The sequence below is a fragment of the Salmo salar genome, chromosome ssa05, assembly GCF_905237065.1.
Source record: "Salmo salar chromosome ssa05, Ssal_v3.1, whole genome shotgun sequence".
NCBI classification, from domain to species: Eukaryota; Metazoa; Chordata; class Actinopteri; order Salmoniformes; family Salmonidae; genus Salmo; species Salmo salar.
In genome coordinates, this window is record NC_059446.1 from 59,133,472 (window position 1) to 59,159,117 (window position 25,646).

General features: G+C 40.4%; 2 protein-coding genes and 2 long non-coding RNA genes across 6 annotated transcripts; 2 read left to right on the top strand and 2 right to left on the bottom strand.

The window, feature by feature from the left end:
* Positions 1-5,036: 5,036 nt before the first annotated feature.
* LOC106605314 (uncharacterized) lies at positions 5,037-6,575 on the top strand. 2 transcript variants are annotated; one of them, XR_006769919.1, is made up of 3 exons: positions 5,037-5,147; positions 5,267-5,340; positions 5,501-6,575. It is a non-coding gene; the product is annotated as an uncharacterized lncRNA (long non-coding RNA). The 2 variants fall into 2 exon arrangements; XR_006769918.1 differs by having other exon boundaries at positions 5,315-5,340.
* A 309-nt stretch (positions 6,576-6,884) lies between these two features.
* LOC106605313 (asialoglycoprotein receptor 2) lies at positions 6,885-10,539 on the bottom strand. Of its 2 annotated transcripts, XM_014200797.2 has the most exons (6): positions 10,072-10,539; positions 9,448-9,552; positions 9,061-9,366; positions 8,582-8,754; positions 7,319-7,446; positions 6,885-7,050 (listed from the first exon to the last, which is right to left on the bottom strand). In XM_014200797.2, exons 1-6 carry the CDS (start codon positions 10,085-10,087, stop codon positions 6,906-6,908), a joined length of 873 nt encoding a protein of 290 aa, XP_014056272.1. In that variant the 5' UTR covers positions 10,088-10,539; the 3' UTR covers positions 6,885-6,905. The 2 variants fall into 2 exon arrangements, with proteins under 2 accessions (XP_014056272.1, XP_014056271.1); XM_014200796.2 differs by having other exon boundaries at positions 9,061-9,552.
* On the top strand, positions 8,632-12,801 carry LOC123743133 (uncharacterized). The gene is made up of 2 exons (XR_006769920.1): positions 8,632-8,698; positions 10,617-12,801. It is a non-coding gene; the product is annotated as an uncharacterized lncRNA (long non-coding RNA).
* A 2,484-nt stretch (positions 12,802-15,285) lies between these two features.
* On the bottom strand, positions 15,286-25,330 carry LOC106605315 (C-type lectin domain family 12 member B). The gene is made up of 7 exons (XM_045718435.1): positions 25,101-25,330; positions 18,107-18,187; positions 17,257-17,364; positions 16,868-17,170; positions 16,355-16,515; positions 15,929-16,050; positions 15,286-15,824 (listed from the first exon to the last, which is right to left on the bottom strand). Exons 1-7 carry the CDS (start codon positions 25,162-25,164, stop codon positions 15,686-15,688), a joined length of 978 nt encoding a protein of 325 aa, XP_045574391.1. The 5' UTR covers positions 25,165-25,330; the 3' UTR covers positions 15,286-15,685.
* Between the last annotated feature and the right edge of the window lie 316 nt (positions 25,331-25,646).

The following is a 25,646-nucleotide window of genomic DNA, read 5'->3' on the forward strand; positions in this document are numbered from 1 at the left end:
CATTTAACTGCACCTCAGATTGCAGCCCAAATAAATGCTTCACTGAGTTCAAGTAACAGACACATCTCAACATCAACTGTTCAGAGGAGACTGCGTGAATCAGGCCTTCATGGTCAAATTGCTGCAACGAAACCACTACTAAAGGACACCAATAAGAAGAAGAGACTTGCTTGGGCCAAGAAACACAAGCAATGGACATTAGACAGGTGGAAATCTGTCCTTTGGTCTGATGAGTCCAAATTGGAGGTTTTTGGTTCCAACCTCCATGTCTTTGTGAGATGCAGAGTAGGTGAATGGATGATCTCTGCATGTGTGGTTCCCACCGTGAAGCATGGACGAGGAGGTGTGATGGTGTGGGGGTGCTTTGCTGGTGACAATGTCTGTGATTTATTCAGAATTCAAGCCACACTTAAACAGCATGACTACCACAGTATTCTGCAGCAATACACCATCCCATCTGGTTTGCACTTAGTCCCACTATCATTTGTTTTTCAACAGGAAACACACTTCCAGGCTGTGTAAGGGCTATTTGACCACAAAGAAGGAGAGTGATGGAGTGCTGCATCAGATGACCTAGCCTCCACAATCACCCGACCTCAACCCAATTGAGATGGTTTGGGATGGACCGCAGAGTGAAGGAAAAGCAGCCAACAAGTGCTCAGCATATGTGGGAACTCCTTCAAGACTGTTGGAAAAGCATTCCAGGTGGAGCTGGTTAAGATAAAATATATTTAGATTTGTTTAACACTTGTTTGGTTACTACATGATTCCATATGTGTTCATAGCTTTGATGTTTTCATTTTACCTTTATTTAACTAGGCAAGTCAGTTAAGAACAAATTCTTATTTTCAATGACAGCCTAGGAACAGTGGGTTAACTGCCTTGTTCAGGGGCAGAATGACAGATTTTTACCTTGTCAGCTCGGGGATTTGATCTTGCAACCTTTCGGTTACTAGTCCAACACTCTAACCACTATGTTACCTGATGCCATTATTCTATACTGTAGAAAATAGTAAAAATAAAAACCCTTGCATGAGTAGGTGTGTTCAAACTTTCTGCTACTGTATGCTTCATTAAGATTGGATTTCTTTTGTTGCATTTATAGCAATGGTTTTCAACTGTACTGCAGGGATGGAATGTAAGTTGCAGAAAATTAAAGCTGTGGTGGATGCTACAGAGAGGTATTTGGGTGTATGAGACTTAAGTCAGAAGAGTTACATGGTGTATTGAGTGGTGGTGACCTGTCCTTTCAGGCTGTTGGCCTGAGTTAGGCCTAGGTAGATTTAAATAGTGGAGTAGGGTGGTGAGTGTATGGTTAGATGGTAGGGTATTTGGTGATTTGGTTTTATTTTGTATTTACAAGCAAAGTATAAGGGAGTTATACTCCAGTCTAGTAGGTGGCGGTAATGCAACATTTATTGAATGCCAACTGCCGTTAAACCTCGTCGAAAAAGAACAAGAAAAGTAGTATTTTTCCGGTGACGTGTCAGCATGCTGAATTAACCTCATGGTTCAATGGAACTGTGGAAAACGTTTTTATTTGTACCGTTTGAACAACGATGTGAGTCTAGATAACCAGACGAGGAAAAATAATTAGTTCCATTACTCCGGTCGTTGTTTATGATTTCATTTCCAGCCCTTATTAGCACAGTAACGTTAATGACTTGCATTCAAGTGTAAATGTTCTCTTAAAACTACCTAACTTAGCTGCTATACCTTGTTAGATTTCGTTAGCTAAACCCAAACTGAACTTTGACTGAGCAGTATTTTTTTTTTGCAGACTTCCAAACGGAATGTGTATATTATATTTGAATAAAATAGTGTATTGTTTTGTGCATTACTGTTCAACTATCTAATACATAAATGTTGACATCTGAGAATGACCTGCCAAATGCAGTGTAATATAGCTAGCTAACTAGCTAGCTAGCTAACATGTTCATTTCTTTGGAAGTAAATGGCAGAAACTGTTCAGGAAAGGAGCCGTGGACTGAAGTTTGCAAAGCAACAGTTACTGCGTCATGGATGGGAACAAGGTAACGTTAATGTTAGATTTTCATTAATGTATTTAGTAACAGTATAGTCAATTAATGACGGACAATCTGTTAGCTAATGAACATCGATTACAGGCAGGAGTTTCTCAAATCAAAGTTTATTTGTGACGTGCGCCGAATACAACAGGTGTAGTAGACCTTAGTGAAATGCTTACTTACAGGCTCTAACCAACAGTGCAATTTCTAAGTTAAAAAAAGCTATTAGGTGAACAATAGGTAAATAAAGAAATAAAAACAACAGTGAAAAATAACAATAGTAAGGCTACTATATCAAGAGTAACGTTATACATATGTCAGCTTGAATTTGCTTGTAAATTACATTAGTAGGCAGGGCAAACCCGTTTTGGTGATTTCTGGTATATCATCAAAATAAATCCATCACAGCACGTTTTTGGACTCATTAAGCAGTTACCAGATTTTAAGTACAATACCATTGGAATTGAATGTTAAAAGTTCAATTTATATTCCTAAAACTTGTGTTAAATGATGCTGGCACTGCTTCCTTTTGACAAGCCATTTGGATAAATAGCCCAATGTCAAAACAGTTTTAACGTGTCCAAATCAATACCCAATATGCAGAAACAGTTTGATATCTTGAAAACCTAAACATAAAATGTACTATCATACATGTGCAACAATTAGTAATCATATTACTTGTATTTTTTTTATGCACCAAAAACCCTGTTTTGACAGGTGGCAATAAATCACTTATATCGATTAGGGGGGAAATCCAGTACGAGCTGTTGAAACTAAAAACACTGGAGAGATTTTTACATCACTGGTTAGAGAACATCCTGTAGAAGACAGTGGGCTACATTGGGGTGATGCATTTTGATATGGGGGTTGCCAAAACAAAAATAAACCCAACACTTATTTGTCAATCACGCCTATCGAAAACCACATGGAATAATGTGTACATCACTGGTTAGAGGACAATTTGTAGAAGACTGCTAGCTACATTTTGAAATGTTGAACAGGGGGCAAACGTTTGGAGTGTAGCGCTGTTTAAACTAACACTATTCAAAGGCCACACAGAATCTTGGAATAACCTGTATATGGTTGGTTAGGTGAGAACTTGTAGAAGGCTGATATCTATATTTTGGAATGTCGGATGTTGATTTCCCGAAGCTGCAATCACGACAAAGGGAACAAATCACTTAACGTTAACTTAAACAAATCACCACGTTTGGTTTATCACGACCCATAGGATAACAACAGTGACAACGATTGGCTGATATAAATTATAGTTTGATTGTCAAATCCATTGGTGTGTCCCCAGCAACTTTTTTATAGAGAGACTGCCCCAAATTTTTCGTGCCATTTCATTAACTCCGCGTTCTGCGCATCCCAGCACATGTGACGATCAGCGGTACAAAACCAAATATATTGATCTGTTTTAAGTAATCAATCTTATGTCATCGTGATGACTATATTCTTTTATACTAACATCACCAATCTGAGGTAAAAGGATATGTAATTCCACTAAATAAACACAGCAAAAATAGAAACATCCCTTTTTCAGGACCCTGTCTTTCAAAGATAATTCATAAAAATACAAATAACTTCACAGATCTTCATTGGAAAGTGTTTAAACACTGTTTCCCATGCTTGTTCAATGAACCAGAAACAATTAATGAACATGCACCTGTGGAACGGTCGTTATGAAAACTTAGGACACGAAAGAGGCCTTTCTACTGAACACAAAAAGAAAGATGCCCAGGGCCCCTGCTCATCTGTGTGAACGTGCCTTCGGCATGCTGCAAGGAGGCATGAGGACAGCAGATGTGGCCAGGGCAATAAATTGCAATGTCCGTACTGTGAGACGCCTAAGACAGCGCTACAGGACGGACAGCTGATCGTCCTCGCACTGGCAGACCACGTGTAACAACACCTGCACAGGATCGGTACATCCAAACATCACACCTGCGGGACAGGTACAGGATGGCAACAACAACTGCCTGAGTTACACCAGGAACGCACAATCCCTCCATCAGTGGTCAGACTCCACAATAGGCTGAGAGAGGCTGGACTGAGGGCTTGTAGGCCTGTTGTAAGGCAGGTCCTCACCAGACATCACCGGCAACAACGTCGCCTATGGGCGATCCGGTGGGTTTGCTGGACCAGACAGGACTGGCAAAAAGTGCTCTTCACTGACGAGTCGTGGTTTTGTCTCACCAGGGTTGACGGTCAGATTCACGTTTATCGTCAAAGGAATGAGCGTTACACCAAGGCCTGTACTCTAGAGTGGGATCAATTTGGAGGTGGAGGGTCCGTCATGATCTGGGGCAATGTGTCACAGCATCATTGAACTGAGCTTGTTGTCACTGCAGGCAATCTTAACGCTGTGCGTTACAGGGAAAGACCTCCTCCTCCCTCATGTAGTACCCTTCCTGCAGACTCATCCTGACATGACCCTCCAGCATGACAATGCCACCAGCCATACTGCTCGTTCTGTGCGTGATTTCCTGCAAGACAGGAATGTCAGTGTTCTGCCATGGCCAGGGAAGAGCCTGGATCTCAATCCCATTGAACACGTCTGGGACCTGTTGGATCAGATCGGAGGGTGAGGGCTAGGGCCATTCCCCCCATAAATGTCCGGGAACTTGCAGGTGCCTTGGTGGAAGAGTGGGGTAACATCTCACAGCAAGAACTGGCAAATCTGGTGCAGTCCATGAAAAGATTCACTGCAGTACTTAATGCAGCTGGTGGCCACACCAGATACTGTTACTTTTGATTTTGACCCCCCCCCTTTGTTCAGGGACACATTATTCCTTTTCTGTGGAACTTGTTCAGTTTGTCTCAGTTGTTGAATCTTATGTTCATACAAATATTTACACGTTTACTCAAAATAAACACTGTTGACAGTTAGAGGACGTTTCTTTTTTTGCTGAGTTTATTATGGGTTGAAAATGCAAGCTTGTAAGGTAGTAACAAAATGTCCACATTAGGGAAATTAGTGCAATATTCAATATGGCAAAATAAGTCTGCCACCCTCCTGGCAGGACTGGAGCAGCCAGAGTAGAAGTCGTCCAGTACAGATGACAGCAGCAGCTCTGACGATGAGGACCAGAGACTGGAACTCTCCAGCACCACCAAGTAAGAACCTCACTGCCCAATACCATCCACCACCATACAGGGATTGATATCAGTTTGTGAAGGTTATTTGTTTTTATATCAATGTGAAGATGAACAACAGTGGTTTTATGTACTCACAGGTTTAAATAATAAATGCTATTTCCCTCTTTGACGCTGACCTGGTGAAGGCTTGTGGAGGACGCACCGCTCACAAGTAAGTATTTGCTTGTCACCAATAAGTTTGTAATAAACCATAGAACACACATTCATGTGATTTATCTTGGTGCATGCTGTTGGTGAAGGGCTTGAACCTGGTCTTGCATGTCTTAATAAGGAAACTAAACATGGTTTGTCCCTATTCCTGTTCGCCACAGAGGAGCCAGACACGGCCTTACCATGAGTGCCAAACTAGCCAGACTGGAGCAGCAGGAGCAAGAGTTCATGGCAAAGTATGGCAAGAAAATCCAACTAATGCCTGCAACACCAGATAGCGTCACCACCATTACCCAGCCAGCTGCCCAGATCCCTGAGGGTGAACTAACGGATGAGACCCAGGGGGGAAAAAAAGAGGAAGAATAGCTGAGGATACCCGTGAGAATGTGGCGGAAGAGAATGCTGATTCTGCTGTCGTCTCCAGAAGTACCAACATAGAAATAAAGGTGAAAAAGAAGGATAGTTCAAAGGAGTGGGGAGGTGGCGGTGGTTCCTGTAGAGGAAGAACTAACGTCTGTGAAAGATAATACAGCAGACAATGCTCAGCCAACCAAGAGGAAACATTCAAAACAGGAAGGTGTTGGAAGAGGGCGAGAGCTGTCATCTAAATGGAGGTGTGTGAAACTGCTGTCATTTCTATAGAGAGTGAAGCCGGAGGAGGCGGTGAAGAGGCTTCAGAGGGAGAAGGTGCCACTCAGTAACAGACTGACTCAGACACTACTACCAAGAAGAAGTCCTCCAAGAACAGAGGTGGCTCTGGTGGCTGAGGAGATGAAACACTCTGATAGAGAAACCAACCAATCGGAAACTGTGGCAGACTCCCCTCCAAAAGAGAAAAAGAAACGGGATGGAGCAATAGAGGAAGTGACAACGGTGGAGGAGGAACCTAAAATAAAAGGTAAAAATAAAAAATAGGAAGAGGACAAGCAGACCGTAGAGGACAGGTTGCATGATGTATCGGACTCCATACCTCTAAAATAGAAGAAAGGTAAACAACAGGAACCAGATTGATGAGGACTAGTTGGAGAGGAAACAGGTCAGGGATTTGGGTCAGCGCTCTAATACGTCTCATAGACGCATGAAACCATCTAATGAAATGAAGTATATTTTTAATTAACGCTCAATGGCCATTATTGCAACACCATGCAAAAAGGATGTTTTGTTTCTTGTCAACAAATGTATTTGTATGGAAAGATTCAGCTACAGACTATAAGAAAATATATATTTCAACGTCAACTGGTGTTTTTATACTTGTCTGGTGGTCTTGTATTGTTAATATTCTTAACATGGCTGTTTTAAACAATGTGATCTCAACATCAGATATGAAGTTGCTACATATGAGCACAGTAATGCATTTTATTTGCTCAATTAACTTTCCTTACTACTCTCTGAGGTACATTTACATGAAGTGACAAAGCTGCTAATTTAGAAGTATTGCGTCGTTTATAAAACAGCAATTTTTTTTAAATTAAAAACGGAACCTATGAAAGCCCTACAAGTGTTCTATTTAAATGTTTTATACACTGCTATACAATAGATCTTTTGACTGTGTGAACGTGGCTCAATTTACCCTGACCATATTAATGCTTTACTCTCACAGATCCATCGGTTTCTCTGGCCACACGGTGCAGCATTCCAATTAGCCAAAGGTGCATTGTTTGGGTTAGTTAAAGCACAATCGCGACCCCATACAGGTTGAATCTTCCAAAACCTGTGAAAAGAAATCCTACAATGAATGAAAAAACATAAAACCCAAAAACAATGATTTAAGGCTGGATTCAATGTATCGCGGAAGAGCCACGTTAAGATTTAAAGGTAATGGTTTCCAATTGGGCCGGCATGCAGCGTTTACCGTGAATGCAGTCTGCGAACGTGGGAACATTGATTTAATATTTTGTGACTTTTCCGCGATACCGATTTGAATCCAGCCCTTAGTGAAGAATTGTTTTAGGCAACACGCTTCTTTGGAATGTCCTTACCCATCAGTCAGATTCTGATTACGTCCATCAACCCAAAGCCATTGACCGTCTTCTGCTATGTCAGTCAGGCCGATCCAGTACCCATGATCTTCATCATAGTAGGCTTGAGTGTTGTTGAGAATGAATTCCTGAATGAGAAATTAAGGAAACCACAAGTAGATAAAAATAAATATAGGATACATTTAACAGTAATCTACAGTTTTGTGAGGCAGTGTGACAGTGTCTAAACGTTATGGATAAATGCATCTTATCGGGTCCAAATGAAAGAGAATACAGTATGAAAGTACTTCCTGTTGTCAGTCCCCTACTTTTTTTGAATGGGCTTCAAGCTTATATAATCACATTTATGAAAAGGCGGTCATACACTGAGTGTACACAACATTAGGAACACCTGCTCTTTCCATGACAGACTGACCAGGTGAAAGCTATGATCCCTTACTGATGTCACTTGTTAAATCCACTTTAATCATTGTAGATGAAGGTGAGGAGAGACAGGTTAAAGAAGGATTTTAAGCCTAGAGACATTTGAGACATGGACTGTGTGTGCCATTCAGAGGGTGAATGGGCAAGATCTTTTGAAGTGCCTTTGAATGGGGTATGGTAGTAGGTGCCAGGTGTACCAGTTTGAGTGTGTCAAGAACTGCAAGGCTGCAGTTATACTCAACAGTTTCCTGTGTTTATCAAGAATAGTCCTCCAGCCAACTTGACACAACTGTGGGAAGCGTTGTCCACATGGGGCCAGCATCCCTGTTGAACGCTTTCGAACACCTTGTAGAGTCCATGCCCCGACAAATTGAGGCTGTTCTGAGGGCAAAATGAGGTGCAACTTAATATTAGGAAGGTGTTCCTAATGTTTTGTACACTCAAGTGTATTAGGTGTGTGTGTGTGTGTGTGTATACACACACAATTCTATTCATATTCATGTATTGATAGCTCATACCCGATTCCTTTTATCAAAATATTTGATGCTCAAGAAGTAAGGCGCATTGCCAAAAGTTAGAAAAGTCTTATTTGAAGCACATTCTTAGCCTACAAAACGAGACAACAGGAAGTACCACTTTCATACCATGTATCAAGGAGCACAGTTGTAGCAGTGTTAATGAACTTCATGTTATAAGGGTGTTTCCATGAACATACAGTAGCTATATGTCACATTTTAATATGGTTCCTATTCCTACTTTTTATACATTTGTATTGCTTGAGTAACCCTTTAAACGCTGTGTGAATCTCCCTTAAAGCATTTACCTGTAGCAGTGTCCTACCTGTTCCTCTTGACTGCCTATGTCAACCAAATCGGCATTGTTGTTTTTGCAGTGCTGTCTGCTTCCTTGCCAGGTCCTCCAAAGGTGACCGAAGGGGACTTTAATGTGCAGAAACAGGTAACAACTGGATTGGAACAGCACCCAGCCAACTTGACAAGGTTTGCACACTCTATCTGTGCAACATGAAACATGCAAAGTAATAATATTAATATATACCATTTAGTAGATAGCAGATGCTTTTGTCCAAAGCGACTTAGTCGTGCATGCATACGTATGTTCTACGAGTGGTCCTGGGAATCAAACCCACTATCCTGGCATTGCAAGTGCCATGCTCTATCAACTGGGCAACAGAGGACCACTACGACCAGCTACATAGTGTTTTTGACATTTAAAGTAACAGTATCACTGTGACACATTCTAGACCATCAGCGTATGAACCAGTTCAAATTAGGAAATATTAACCAGGATGGAAACTTTACCTTTGGTGTTGGCATCTTCATATGGGCAGTAGTTATCAACTGGGAAATTCTTCAACTGAAAAATGACCCCAAGAGTCCAGTTGAGCCCATCCCTGTCTCTTGACAAGTTCATCCTCTCTGCCTTCAATTGCTGGTTTTCAGTAGACACATTGATGTAATCGCTCTGCAAAATGTGATTGGCTACACTCAGCTTGCAGTAGAGATTCATTAGGTCCTGATTGGCTGCCAGTAGGGATATATGCTCATCTGTTAGCTGCTCCAGTTCCCTCACCAAATGTATGTTGTGCTCTGACAGGGCAGTGCTGACTGTGGAGAGAAGGACATGCTTACTCAACCTGCACCTCTCCAAAGTCCATATTATTGTGTCTTTATGATCCACATACTCACAGTAGACACAGAGAGGTAAAATGGCTGACACCAACAGGACACAAAGAACCCCCAAGCACACTGCCACTCCTCCAAAGTGTTGAGAGTGGGGAGCAGGGCCCTCCACTAGGAATAGCAAAGATAGGAGTGCATTATAGCTACATTTTAATATGCTTCATTAGTGAATCTGACAGTATGCTATTATTCAAAGGAGTCAAATAATTGAACAATAAATGGTGGATATTGAGCTCTTATTTAACACATGCTGTGGCAGGACCAGGTTGACTGGGTGCACTCCCCCTTGCCTTTACTTCAACATATAGCATATGTTCTTTTCCTCTTTTTTCGTGGGAGAGGGAGATTATTCATACGTTTTTACACAGAGAGGTACTTGATTAAACCTTAATTCATTTGGCATCAATGTTCTCCAACACAGAATTGGTAAAACATTCAAATAATCTGGAATAAATAGCTGCCATAACTGGCTTGCTTGCTTTAAGCATCCATCAATTTGAACATTTAAAAACATGGCGATTTTAAATAACGTTTTAGTGCTAGGTCTGGCAGTGAGAATTAGCTGAATTGGTAGAAATGCACTACAAGAGAGTAAGATAGATGAAGAGAGAAAGAAATGCTAAGACTCACCTTTTGGTGAAGACATTTATTAATTTTTTAAAACCACTGTAGAATAATGCAGCTCTTCTGGCATCCTTCAGATACAAATAAAACCATAACCAATGGTGTCTGAAATACATGTGTGACTACTGTTAAAAAACATTCCTTACTCCAGGACTTTAACAGGTGACTATCAGGAAAATAAAGAAAACTAGTTCTCTGTCTGCATTGATCTGTTTCATTTAAAGCAAACAGGCTTATGTTTCGTCATTGGATGCCTTCATAAGCGCCTTTTCTTTATTTCTCCGTTTATTTAAAGGTAGTTATTTACCTGTTGAAGTGTCCTGGGGTGAGGAAGGCTTTTTGGGATTTTCAAGTCCCTCAGTCGAGCACCGGATTCCTTTTTTTGTTCAAGCTGGTCTGAAGCGTGTTTCGGTACACTTTATTTCTACAAGTGTGACTACTGTTGTTATCCCCAATAGGATCTGTATAAGTACTTCTGGGTTGACTCTGGTCTGCATTAATTACTCACAGATAATCTCCATCCAGCTGGCTCTCTCTCTCTCTCTCTGTAGCAATTGAGCCTGGGGATGAGGTTACTTCACAGACAGACATTTCACTGTACAGATTCACACATCTGACTCAAAAGGGGAAGGTATGTTTACGTGTCATGATGGTAACGTTGCTGTGTGGTACTCGATATGGAAAGCTCTATAGCTGTGGGAAACAGAAATACGGTTGTCTTTCATTCCTCTCTTGTTTTAGGGTGAGCATATCTCTGAAGATTTGCCATGCCCTCCTTATAACCTCCAGTCACTGATTGATTCTTAATATGTAGACCGAGCCACATTGACTGGTTACAAGTTCAAGGAAATTCCCTGACTTGCTAAGATGTCAGAAAATGTAACAGTTTTCCAATTTGTCTGTAATAGATATTAAGTAATTTCCCATATGAATGCAGTAGATCTTCAGTACACTATTGAACCAACCCTTGGAGGTTGAATGGAAGCGGGGTTGCTACTGTACAATGTGGACGTGGGGCGGTTGCAATGTTGAATACTGTCACCAGAGGGTAGTACTGAGGTCAAAATGGATCTGAGAAAATAGCTGCGCCATTTGTTTATTAAAAATTAACATGGACACTACTATGTTCATATCTAGCCCAGTCAAAACTGTTCGCTGCTCTGGCACCCCAATGGTGGAACAAGCTCCGTCACGACGCCAGGACAGCGGAGTCAATCACCATCTTCCGGAGACACCTGAAACCCCACCTCTTTAAGGAATACCTAGGATAGGATAAAGTAATCCTTCTAACCCCCCCCCCCTTAAAAGATTTAGATGCACTATTGTAAAGTGGTTGTTCCACTGGATATCATAAGGTGCATGCACCAATTTGTAAGTCGCTCTGGATAAGAGCGTCTGCTAAATGACTTAAATGTAAATGTAAATGTAAATGTAGCAACCTTTTATCTGATGTAGCATTGTTTAAAACATCCATGTTGAGAATATGAACAATACAGGACCACCGTACAAGAAGCGGTATATAAACACCAGTTGATGCACACAAAATGATTTCTAATATCCATTCCACAAGTATATTGTTGAAAGTCTGTTGTTGACAGGAAACAAAACATGCTTTTTTCATGGTTTTGCAATATTGTCAGTTGAGCCCAGATTCAAATATACTGTGTTTCATATGATGGTTGCATGTGATGAAGTGAACATTGGAGCTCTGACCACAAGCTCCTAAATGCCTGACCTCTTTGCCTCTCCAACAATCTTAGGCAAGTCCTCATCAATCTTGTTCCATATTATTTATTTTTTAGAGGTTTGGACTCATTGTGTTACCTGTCCTCTACTGTCTGCTTGTCCTCTTTGCATTTTTAGTTTTTACCTTTTATTTTAGGTTCCTCCTCCACGGTTCTTCCTTCATATCTCTCTCCTCTATTGCTGCATCTAATTTCTTTTTCGGAGGAGAGTCCACCGCAGTTTCTGATTGGTTGGTTTCTCTACGTTAGTGTGTTCCATCTCCGCTGAATCCTTTTTGTTCTTGGACGACTTCTTATTTTTGATATTAGTGTCGGTGTCAGTCACTTGGAGAAATTCATGATTTGATTGACATTACTGTTTTGTAGAAGACTGTCTCTGCATATACATTTGCAATTATTTAATTAAATATGTACACAATGGTTTTAGTTTATCTGATAAAGATTGAGACTATTTTGTGTAAAAAATTAACTAATCTTATCAATTGATCTTATTGGATAATTGATGGACTGAATAAAGGATTGGACCCCATCTTTTCCTCAATGAGCTTTCCTTACTACTCTCTGTGATGTGACACATTTGCATGATGCTTTAAGAGGAATCCATTTTGGACTTGAATGAATGATATGTACCCATTGATTCTTAAAGAATATAACTTAGAAATGCCTCATGAGCTTCGTTCAACTGTGATTCTCCATCAGAACCAAAAATATAAGCTTGTTTTCCTCCAATGTTTGTAATCAATAAATGTAAACAAACACTATATAGCCTCATAACATGGTTAAAACTATAATTTTGATATCATGGATGGTCAGTCATTGCATCCATGGCTCTTTCTATGAATATGACAGTGGTTACATTTCACCAGCCCCATCCTTCGGATGTATTTTTTACCAAAACAGGGGCGGGGATGTACTTTGTTATTGTTTCAACTCCTGATTGCTGCTTTAAGTAAAATATTTAATAAAGTGCCTAAAGCTGCTGATTTAGAAGTATTGTAGAGTTTATAAAACTGAGTGATTTTGTTAACTTGCATTCCATGTATTAAACTTGTACTTCATATGCAAAGATCTTTCAAAATCGAAAGAAGATAATCTTGGAAGACAAGTCCTGCTTTGCTTTGTAAACTGAATATGATATGATTTCTGATCTATGAAAGGCCAAAACAAATGTTATTCTAAAACACTACTATACATAATACAATAAGACAATAGAACATTAATTTCACTTTGACAAAGAATTTTTGATAAAGAAAAATGTGCCTGATTTATATGAAAGCTAAAAACTAAACATTATGTTCTAAATATACTGTAGTTAGTGTATTTGGAAAGTATTCAGACCCCTTGACTTTTTCCACAGTTTATGTTACAGCCTTATTCTAAAATAGATTAAATATTTTTTTTTGCTCATCAATCTACACACAACACCCCATAATGACTAAGCAAAAACAGGTTTTTAGAAATGTTTGCAAAAAAAAAAATGGAAAAACCGTATTCAGACCCTTTACTCAGTACTTTGTTGAAGCACCTTTGGCAGCGATTACAGCCTTGAGTCTTCTTGGGTATGATGCTACAAGCTTGACACACCTGTATTTGGGGAGTTTCTCCCATTCTTCTCTGCAGATCCTCTCAAGCTCTGTCAGGTTGGATGGGGAGCTTCGCTGCACAGCTATTTTCAGGTCCTCTCCAGAGATGTTCGATCGGGTTCAAGTCCAGGCTCTGGCTGGGCCACTCAAGGACATTCAGAGACTTGTCCCGAAACCACTCCTGCGTTGTCTTGGTTGTGTGCTTAGGGTCGTTGTTCTGTTGGAAGGTGAACCTTCGCACCAGTCTGAGGTCCTGAGCGCTCTGGAGCAGGTTTTCGCCAAGGATCTTTCTGTACTTTGCTCTGTTAATCTTTCCCTTGATCCTGACTAGTCTCCCAGTCCGTGCCACTGAAAAACATCCCCCACAGCATGATGCTGCCACCACCATGCTTCACCATAAGGATGGTGCCAGGTTTCCTCCAGATGTGACGCTTGGCATTCAGGCCAAAGAGTTCAATCTTGGTTTCATCAGACCAGAGACTTGTGTTTCTCATGGTCTGAGAGTCTTTAGGTGCCTTTTGGCAAACTCCAAGCGGGCCGTCATGTGGCTTCTATCTGGCCACTCTACCATAAAGGCCTGATTGGTGGAGTACTGCAGAGATGGTTCTCCACAAAGGAACTCTGGAGCTCTTCCAGAGTGACCATCGGGTTCTTGGTCACCTCCGTGACCTAGGCCCTTCTCCCCAGATTGCTCAGTTTGGCTGGGTGGCCAGCTCTAGGAAGAGTCTTGGTGGTTCTAAACTTCTTCCATTTAAGAATGATGGCCACTGTGTTCTAGGGGACCTTCAATGCTGCAGACATTTTTTGGTACACTTCCTCAGATCTGTGCCTTGACACAATCCTGTCTCGGAGCTCTACGGACAATTCCTTCGATCTCATGGCTGGGTTTTTGCTCTGACATGCACTGTCAACAAGCCAGGTCTACAGCTTTGACTGAGTCCCAATACTAATATAAACCAGATCTACACCTGCATCTCAACCCCAATACCCATACGAATCAGGTTTAGACCTGTGTCCATGTCCCAATACTCTGATAAACCAGCTCTACTCTTTAGACTATTCAGAAAACCTAACATAAACCAGGTTTATCATTGCACAAGAGGCAGTAAATAAACCTATTGACATTACATATTTGCTTGATATGAGGACAGTAATGTCCATAGTTTTCTTTGCTCAGTGAGCTAAACTTACTACTACAGTATCTGTGATGTCACACATTTGCACGACGATTAAAGGGGCCATCTGCAGTTGCTACATCCATTTTGGGATGTATAAATTAATGATATGTACTCAATGATTCTTGAAGAATATAACTTCTAAATGCCTCATGAGCTTAGTTCAACTGTCGTTCCCAGAACACAAAACATAAGCTTGTTTATCTCCAATATTTGTAAACAAAATAAATGTAAACAAATACCTCATGTTTAAAACTATAATTTTGATATCATGGATGGTCAGTCCTTGCATTCATAGCGCTTTCTATGAATTTGAGAGTGGTTACATTTCTCCAGCCCCATCCCTCAGTTTTTTTCCGAAACAGGGTGACGGGGAATTGTCTTTGTTATTGTTTCAACTGCCGATTGCCGCTTTAAATATGAATTTCATCAGGTGCCTAAGCTGCTGATTTAGCAGAAATATTGCATAGTTTATAAAACTGAGTGATTTCATTAAAAACTTAACTTCCATTCCATGTATTAAACTTATACTTCATATGCAAAGATCTTTCAAATTCTTAGGAAGACAAATCTTGGAAGACAAGTCCTGCTTTGCTTTGTAATCTGAATATGATATGATTTCTGATCTATGAAAGGCCAAAACAAATGTTATTCTAAAACACTACTATACATACAGTTGATCTTGTATTGTGAACATAACAACTGTATGAAACATAATACAATAAGACAATAGAAGAACATACATTTATTGTCAAAGTGAAATGATTGATATTAAAGAAAATATGCCTGATTTATATGAAAGGTCAACACAGAACATTATTTTTTAACTTCTCTATAGCTACATTACAACAGATCCTTGATTGTTAACATATCAAAAACATACAAAACAGAACCGGATTGGGGTCAATTCAAATTGAAGTCAGCTAATGAAGGTTTTCCATTGTAAATTTTAAATTAAAATCACTTCCTGAATTGCGTGAATTCGAATTGACCCCAACAGACAGATGCAGGGGTCCTTAAATTAGAAGAATAAAACTCAATGTAATTCTCAAGTAAAGATGCAATAATATATGAGTTCAGTATGTGAGAATACCTCTTAAGAGAGTGTCCCTGCAATTTAATCTGACCATATTAAGGCTCTATTCTCACAGATCCAACGGTTCAGCATGCTACATGATTCAGCATTCCAATTAGCCAAAGGTGCATTATTTGGGACAGTTAACACGCAATGACCCCCAATTTGTCTCTTCCAAAACCTGTGAAAAGAGAACACCACCATGAATGAAAAGAAATGACTTGAGTCAAATAATGATTTAACATTGCTTCTTTGTTGTATTTACATTGAATGAAACATCCTTACCCATCTGTCTGTTGACTTCCATTAACCCAGAGCCATTGGCTGATATTAGCTATGCCAGACAAACCGATCCAGTACCCATGATGCATATCAAAGTAGTACTGAGTGTGGTTATGAATGAATTCCTGAATGTGAAATGAATGAAATCACAAGTAGTTAAAAAAAAAAGTTTTTATAGAGAGAGTGTCTAAACGTTATGAATAAATGTATATAAATCCGGTCCAAATGAGCGAGAATAACAAACGGCACAACAGGTAGCAGCAGTATAATGACCTTTGTGCTTTTGTTTTTCAGTAACAGCTGGTTTACCTTGAGCTCATATCTATATATCACACATTATAATATAGTTCCCATTTCACTTTTTGGAGATCCACTTTAAATGTGAAATGAATCTGTCCCTCAGAACTCTAGTCTGTAGCATTGTCCCACCTGTTCCTTTTGATTTCCTATGACAACCAAATCAGCATTATTTTGTTTGCAGTTCTCTCTGCTTTGTTCCCAGGTCTTCCACGTATTGGAAGGGTATAAAATCTGGTAACAACTAGATTGGAACAACGTCCACCCACTTCGACAAGGGTTACACTTTCTCTCTGCAACAATGAAGAATTACAGGTAATAATTATTATTTGGTAATTATGTAATTACACTACATACGTATTATCAATATTACAGAGTAAGATAGAAAGTGTAAAGTCTGTCTTTAGTGTACACTAAGGGTGTCAAACTCATTCCATGGAGGGCAGAGTGTCTGTGGGTTTTAGTTTTGTCCTTCAATTAAGACCTAGACAACCAGGTGAGGGGAGTTCCTTACTAATTAGTGACCTTAAATCATCCATCAAGTACAAGGGTGGAGAGAAAACCCGCAGACACTTGACCCTCTGTGGGATGAGTTTGACACGTGTACACTATGATGGAAACAAGGCCAACAGGAAGGGGGCTTACCTCCTACGTCATCTTTTGGTGAACAATATTGACTGACTGGAAAATCTTCAAACTGATATATGAACCTAAGACTCCAGTTCAGTCTATCCCTCTCTCTTGACAATGCTTCTTTCTCAGCCGCTAAACGTAGGTTTGCAGTGCTTACATTGCTATAATCACTCTGCATAATGTGATTGGCTGTACTCAGATTGCTGTTGAGGTTCGTAAGGTCCTGATTGGCCGCCAGTAGGAATGCACGCGCATCTGTTAGTTGCTCCAGTTCTCTCACCAACTTTGTGTTGTGCTCTGACAGGGCAGTGCTGACTGTGGAGAGAGAAGGACATGTTTACTCTATGATGTCATCCTGCACCACTCCACAATCCATATTATGTTATGATCCACATACTCACAGTAGACATAGAGGCCTATAATGGCTGAAACCAAGAGGACACAAAGAACACCCAAACACACTGCCACTACTCGAAAGGGTTGACAGTGGAGAGCAGGCCTCTCATCCACTAGGAATAGCAAAGATAAGATTCATGTTATTATAGCCATATTGTTAACATAAGTGTGTACATTTAATGGTAAGCGTTATTCCATAACTTGATGAAATCTAATAATTGAACAATAAATGGTGGATAATTTGAGGAAATGTATCTACATTTTGCTATTTACTATTTCTTATTTTATTCAAGCGGATTCCTCTATGCCAAATTGCCATTCAGAGGGTGTTAAAACGAAAAAAAAATTAATTGTTGAAGGCAACCCGGATATCGTGCTACCTGTCCCAGACCTGCTGTTTTCAACTCTCTAGAGACAGCAGGAGTGGTAGAGATACTCTCAATGATCGGCTATGAAAAGCCAACTGAAAAGCCAATTTTCCACTCCTGAGGTGCTGACTTGTTGCACTCTCAACAACTACTGTGATTATTATTATCTGACCATGCTGGTCATCTATGAACATTTGAACATCTTGGCCATGCTCTGTTATAATCTCCACCCGGCACAGCCAGAAGAGGACTGGCCACCCCTCATAGCCTGGTTCCTCTCTAGGTTTCTTCCTAGGTTTTGGCCTTTCTAGGGAGTTTTTCCTAGCCACCGTGCTTCTGCACCTGCATTACTTGCTGTTTGGGGTTTTAGGCTGGGTTTCTGTACAGCACTTTGAGATATCAGCTGATGTAAGAAGGGCTATATAAATACATTTGATTTGATTTAGAGACTAATTGCACAATAACGCAGATCTTCTCTCAAATGTACCTGCTGTGGCAGGATTCCGTTGAGTGACTGCACTTCCCTTAACCTTTACTTCAGCATATACTGTTTCTTCCTCTTTTTTCTCTGTGGGGAAGAGAAAGGGGACACATACATATTCAATAATATTAACCCATTTGTTCCAAAAAATTTCCCAGACATGCCACTATGCAAATCTTATGCCATTAGTAAACCTAACATGTAATCCGTATTGTTGTTTTTTTTTATGAAGATTTAAAAGTATATAAAAAAACATGGTTTTATTCTCTGGCAATTGTGAACACACATTTACTTCTGCCTATAAAACAATTAACAAACATTTACCCCCATCCCTCAGCCCAATATCTTTATACCTCAGTCCACTTACCCACACACCTAAACCCGAATAACCCACACAACACAGCCCTGTTACCCCCATACCCTAAACCTAACACCCACATGCCAATACCCTAATATTGAAACAATCAAGTACTGAAACATCCATATCCTACCCTTAAATGTCCTATTTGTTTCTCATAGACCCCAGTTTCTTTGTCAAAACACCTCGTCCCTGTTGCTTTCCTATTCTTCAAAGTAGCCACCCTTTGCCTTGATGACGGTTTTGCACACACTTTGGCATTCTCTCAACCAGCTTCATGAGGTAGTCACCTGGGTCCGGATTCACAAAATCATCTTAAGACAAAATGTATTATTAACTTAGAAAGAAAGTTAAGCAAAGTTGCTATTCCTCAAAAAGGTTATTGGAAATGTTATTGTACTATTTCTTATGTTTCTCCTTAAACAAAAAGTTTACAAGAAATTAGATTCTTGAAAATAAAATTATTGGATTTGTTATTAATTGTTATTAATTGTCTTAAACTCTGGGCAGTGAGAGAATAAGCAATTGAACATGTTTAATCCACTCAAACGTCATATGAAAGTTTCAGTATAGATTATTTTAAACCAAAGTACATATTTTAGAACAGTAATCTCAGTAGGAAATATGCTAACATGATTGCCATTGCTAGCTAGATAGCTAGCTAAATTGGTTGCCTAGCAACAGACATCAGAACAAACATAAGAAGATTTGTAAAAAGATATGAGGAGTTTGTAAGAAAATCATTAAAGGAGAATGGAAACACTATGATTAAGAATGCCAGCTAACTGTAATTGTAAATCGCCATATTGGCATTGTTGCGTCACTGGCAGGAGAGAGCATTTTGGAATTCCCCAAAATGTCTGAATTTACAGAGTAGCTCCAAGTCTGAGAATGAGTTTATTACAGAGAATGACATAATTGTTAGTTAGGGAGCCAATAAACCTACTGAAGCCGTTCATGTTTGAGCCGATCGTTGCCCCTGATCAAAGAGTTTGTTCTCGTAGCAGTAACAACACAGATATGCCTCCTGAAACACCTCAGCTAGAGGGTTGCCGTAGGCAAACACAAACTGGTGTGAGTGGGGATGCTGCCAGGTAATGGCTGGAGAAGGAGTGTGTGTGTTGTAGAGAGATGGTAGCGATACAGCACAATATCCCAGCGGATGGTGGCTGTATTACATGCAGTCAGAAGTTCCTGTCAGTCTGTCTGGATGGTGATGTATTTCTTGAACGTGTTACTAATCCTTATGAAGGACTTCCTGGCAGAAGAGGTTACTTGACCAGTCAGCAACTGATCTGCCAGTTAAATAATTGGTGAAATTTTGCTTGATTATAAATTGCTTAAGGTTAATATCAGTAGTGGGTAGGTGTTCAGTATTTTATAATGATGTTTATCATCAGCGCTGTTTGCCAAGTTGGTAACACATTTCCCTTTAGATTAGACAGGAGTTCGAATCGCAGACAGCATCATGATTCATGAAATCTCATTCTAACCAATAATGGGGCATGCTGATTGTAAATACATTTACATTACATTTAAGTCATTTAGCAGACGCTCTTATCCAGAGCGACTTACAAATTGGTGCATTCACCTTATAATATCCAGTGGAACAACCACTTTACAATAGTGCATCTAAATCTTTTAAGGGGGGGGGTTAGAAGGATTACTTTATCCTAGGTATTCCTTAAAGAGGTGGGGTTTCAGGTGTCTCCGGAAGGTGGTGATTGACTCCGCTGTCCTGGCGTCGTGAGGGAGCTTGTTCCACCATTGGGGTGCCAGAGCAGCGAACAGTTTTGACTGGGCTGAGCGGGAACTGTGCTTCCTCAGAGGTAGGGGGGCCAGCAGGCCAGTGGTGGATGAACGCAGTGCCCTTGTTTGGGTGTAGGGCCTGATCAGAGCCTGAAGGTATGGAGGTGCCGTTCCCTTCACAGCTCCGTAGGCAATCACCATGGTCTTGTAGCGGATGCGAGCTTCAACTGGAAGCCAGTGGAGAGAGCGGAGGAGCGGGGTGACGTGAATACATTGTGATTTAGTTTTGGTATCAGACTAACATTTCTTATGATTTTGTTTGCAGAGCATACAGGCTTATCTCCAGTTCACCCTATCGGCACAAGGGAGAATTGGACGAGGTGTATGGCGTCTCATCCCTGCGTGTGCCGTTTCTTCCAAAACACCATGTCCAAACTGGACACGCACAAATTGATTTTGTCCCCGCACACCAAACGCGATCACGACACGCAGGTTGAAATATCAAAACAAACTCTGAACCAATTATGTTAATTTGGGGGCAGGTCGAAAAGCATTAAACATTTATGGCAATTTAGCTAGCTAACTTTCAGTTGCTAGCTAATTTGTCCTATTTAGCTAGCTAATTTGTCCTGGGATATAAATGTTGAGTTATTTTACCTGAAATGCACAAGGTCCTCTACTCTGACAATTAATCCACATATAAAACGGTCAACCGAATAGTTTCTAGTCATCTCTCCTCCTTCCAGGCTTTTTCATCTTTGGACTTTATATGGCGATTGGCATCTAACTTTCATAATAAGGTGTATTACCACAACCGACCGACCTAGTTCATCTTTCAATCACCCACGTGGGTATAAACAATGAGGATATGGCACGTGGGTATATGTTTCTATAAACCAATGAGGAGATGGGAGAGGCAGGACTTGCACCACGTTCAGCGTCACAAATAGGACTGACTTCTATTTTAGTGCTTGGCAACGCAGACGCTCTTTGGCGCACGCGAGCAGTGTGGGTGCAACAAGAGCGGTGTGGTCAGCATGTAAGGTGCGCATAGCCAGATCAAAGGCATAGTAAATCTAGCCTAGCCTAAGACATAAACCTAATGCCTGGGCCTTATGTAAAAATAGTATTAGTTAGCTTGTCCACTATAACAACAGGTTCAAGCGTAACCAGATAAACTTTCTTTGAAGATAAAACGACTTTCAGTGCGCACTAATCCAGTGTCCCTGTCGCTAGAGTAGTGACTTCAACTAGCTTTGGCTGCCATCTATTGCAAAGGAATGGTACCTACCCAGAGCAACTAGTTGGCAGTCAAAGTATACTTTGATAATATAAGCCATATAGCAGAAACCTTTATCCAAAGTGAACTGGGTACATGGTAGTGGAAACAGATCATAAAAACAGGATTCCAATTTTGATATCATGGATGGTCAGTCCTTGCGTCTAAAGCGTCTATGAATTTGAGAGTGGTTACATTTCTTCAGCCCCATCCCTCAGCTTTTTACCGAAAGAGGAGCAGGGAGACACTTTGTTATTGTTTCTACTGCTGATTGCCACTTTAAGAAGTTAAGATGCTGATTAAATACACACCAAAATATGTTACAGATACTATAAAAATATCCCATCACTCAGACAGTTAGTGAATACACAGCATCCAGCACAGCAAACAATCAATCCACTGTATTTTACAGAAGCCCTTATTACATACAAAATAATAACCACAGTGGTTATAGAGGGTGCAACAGTTCAACACCTCAGAAGCAAATGTCAGTTGGCTTTTCATAGCTGAGCATTCATAGGTTGAGAGGGAATACTAAATAAAAATATGTTTTTATGTTAAATGCACATGTTTAGTATTAGTGGATTGAATATATCTCTTTGCTTAGATTTACTTCCTAAAGTGTTTCCTTTAAGTGTTTTGTGAATCTGGGCCCTGGAATACATTTCAATTAACTGGTGTGCCTTGTTAAAAATGTAGTTTTGGAATTTCTTTCCAATCAGTTGTGTTGTGACAAGGTAGGGGTGGTATGCAGAAGATAGCCCATTTTGGTAAAAGACCAAGTCCGTATTATGGCAAGAACAGCTCAAATAGGCAAAGAGAAATGACAGTCCATCAAGACCCAGAGTTACCTCTGCTGCAGAGGATAAGTTCATTAGAGTTACCAGCCTCAGAAATCGGCATTTAACTGCACCTCAGATTGCAGCCCAAATAAATGCTTCACAGAGTTCAAGTAACAGACACATCTCAACATCAACTGTTCAGAGGAGAATGCGTGAATCCGGCCTTCATGGTCAAATTGCTGCAAAGAAACCCCTTCTAAAGGACATCAATAAGAAGAAGAGACTTGCTTGGGCCAAGAAACACGAGCAATGGACATTAGACCGGTGGAAATCTCTCCTTTGGTCTGATGAGTCCAAATTGGAGACTTTTGGTTTCAACCGCCGTGTCTTTGTGAGACGCAGAGTAGGTGAACAGATGATCTCTGCATGTGTGGTTCCCACCATGAAGCATGGAGGAGGAGATGTGATGCTGTGGGGATGCTTTGCTGGTGACACTGTCTGTGACTTACTTAGAATTCAAGGCACAATTAACCAGCATGGCTATCACAGCATTCTGCAGCGTTACGCCATCCCATCTGGTTTGCGCTTAGTGGGACAATAATTAATTTTTCAACAGGACAATGACCCAAAACACACATCCAGGCTGTGTAAGGACTATTTGACCAAGGCAAGTGAAGGAGTGCTGCATCAGATGACCTGGCCTCCACAATCACCCGACCTCAACCCAATTGAGATGGTTTGGGGACCTCAAAGTGGAGGAAAAGCAGCCAACAAGTGCTCAGTATATGTGGGAACTCGTTCAAGACTGTTGGAAAAGCATTCCTCATGAATCTGGTTAAGAGAATACCAAGAGTGTGCAAATCTGTCATCAAGCTAAAGAGTGGCTACTTTGAAGAATATTAAATATATTTTGATTTGTTTAACACTTTTTTGGTTACTACATGATTCCATATGTGTTATTTCATAGTTCTGATGTCTTCACTATTACGCTGCAATGTAGAAAATAGTAAAAAGAAAAAAGAAAAATAATGGAATGAGTATGTGTCCAAACTTTTGACCGGTACTGTATTTTATAAATTAGAGACACTGTATTAATTAATATACCTCAAGCATCATGGATTCAATGTATTGAAAATTAAGGCACACATGCTACATGACCAAAATTGTGTGGACACATCTCATTCCAAAGTCATGGGCATTAATATGGAGTTGCTCCCCCTTTTGCTGTTATAACAGCCTCCACTCTTCTGGGAAGGCTTTCAACTAGATGTTGGAACATTGCTGCGGGGACTTGCTTCCATTCAGCCACAAGAGCATTAGTGAGGTTGGGCACTGATGTTGGGTGATTAGGCCTGGCTCTCAGTCGGTGTCCCAATTCATTCCAAAGGTGTTCGATGGGTCGAGGTCAGGGCTCTGTGCAGGCCAGTCAAGTTCTTCCACACCGATCTCAACAAACCATTTCTGTATGGACCTCGCTTTGTGCATGGGGGCATTGTCATGCTAAAACAGGAAAGGCCTTCCCTAAAAGGTTGCCACAAAGTTGGAAGCACAGAATCGTCTAAAATGTCATTGTATGCCGTAGTGTTAAGATTTCCTTTCAATGGAATTAAGGGGCCTAATCTGAACCATGAAAAACATCCCCAGATTATTTTTCCTCCTCCACCAAACTTTACAGTTGGCACTATGCATTGGGGCAGGTAGCGTTCTCCTGGCATCCGATAAACCCAGAATCATCCATCGGACTGCCAGATGGTGAAGCGTGATTCATCACTCCAGAGATCGCGTTTCCACTGCTCAAGAGTCCAATAGCAGCGAGCTTTACACTACTCCAGCCTACGCTTGGCATTGCACATGGTGATCTTAGGCTCGTGTGTGGCTGCTCGGCCATGGAAACCCATTTCATGAAGCTCCCGACAAACAGTTCTTGTGCTGACGTTGCTTCCAGAGGCAATTTGGAACTCGGTAGTGAGTGTTGCACTGTTTCCACTTTAACAGGACTTAATTGACCAGGGCAGCTCTAGCAGGACAGACATTTGACAAACTGACTTGTTGGTAAGGTGGCATCCTATGACGGTGCCACGTTGAAAGTCACTGAGCTCTTCAGTAAGGCCTTTCTACTGCCAATGTTTGTTTATGGAGATCGCATAACTGTGTGCTCAATTTTATACACCTGTCAGCAACGGGTGTGGCTGAAATAGCCAAATCCACTAATTTGAAAGAGTGTCCACATACTTTGGTATATATAGTCTATGTAAACTAGACCCTTTAAACATTATATTTACAGAGAAAATATTGTTTTATTTCAACAACGTATTTGTTTTTAAAGCTGTTGAGTACATACTTCGGGTGCCAAGTTTGTCTGTAAAAGTACATCTTGGAGAAATATGCTTGTGGTCTTGTGACCATTTTTGAGAAATCAAATGAAAGTTCTCTAAATGATATGATAATGTATAATATATGAAACATTGATTATAAATACAACTTTAACTTCTCCAGAGCCTGTAAAGTACAAAAATATATTCTTGCTATTGTGACCCATGAGATTAAATGGGTTAAGAATGTAATTTGTACTTGAAAAACTGTAAAGATACTTTATTAAAACATAATGGCAGAGTAGATTTGCCATCACAAAGACACAAAAAACATGAACATGATTCAGCATACTCTAGCTGCCACATCTGGCTCACTTGATTTAAGGACCCTTCAATTGGAATATTCACAAACAACTGTGATTGTTTTAGTCTTCAGTCTGGAAGGGGCATTTTTGTAAACTGATAGAAATGAACTAAAAGTGAGTGACATTGATGAAGAGAAAGAAAGGTCAAGACTCACCTTTCTGCAAAGAAACTATGGGATTCTTGAAAACCACTGTAGAATAATGCAGCTCTTCTGCCATCCTTTAGTTGTCAACAGTGTGTTTCTTATTTTTTTTGTGAGTAAAAAAAACTTTCAAAAAAATGGTGTTTCTTAGAGATACAAGTACAGAGAAACCTTACCCAGTATTGATCTATATGAGTGGTGATGGCTCCAATTAGGACCTGTATTAGTACTTCTGCTTAGACTCTGGTTTGCATTACTCATGTCAGACAACAATTTCCCTGTTTCACCTGACTGAGAAGAGGAAGTCATGTTGACGTGCCATTGTCGTACACCTGTAGTCAATATGAAAAACTGGATGGAAAACAAGAGGCATACAACTGTGAATGGAAAACAGAAATAGTTTTGTACGTAGTGTATCTCATTCTATGCTCACTTGTTTTAGTATGAGGACACCTCTGAAAACATGCCATACCCTCCTGTCAGTGGTTGCTTGAGAAGTTTTTTGAGAAGTTGGCCAATTCACATTGTGGTTGACTGGTTTACAAGTTAAAGGGAATA

Excerpts from the sequence above, each read along its gene's own strand:
- LOC106605315 (XM_045718435.1), bottom strand. The coding sequence starts at position 25,164 with ATGGCAGAAGAGCTGCATTATTCTACAGTGGTTTTCAAGAATCCCATA. Across the intron at positions 16,051-16,354 it reads TAGGAAATCAAAAGGAACAG|GAATTCATTCATAACCACAC; the intron begins GTGGGACAATGC and ends TTTCACATTCAG. Across the intron at positions 15,825-15,928 it reads GGAAGTCAACAGACAGATGG|GTTTTGGAAGAGACAAATTG; the intron begins GTAAGGATGTTT and ends CTCTTTTCACAG.
- LOC106605313 (XM_014200796.2), bottom strand. Across the intron at positions 8,755-9,060 it reads TGAAGATGCCAACACCAAAG|ATAGAGTGTGCAAACCTTGT; the intron begins GTAAAGTTTCCA and ends CATGTTGCACAG. Across the intron at positions 7,051-7,318 it reads AATCAGAATCTGACTGATGG|GTTTTGGAAGATTCAACCTG; the intron begins GTAAGGACATTC and ends TTCTTTTCACAG.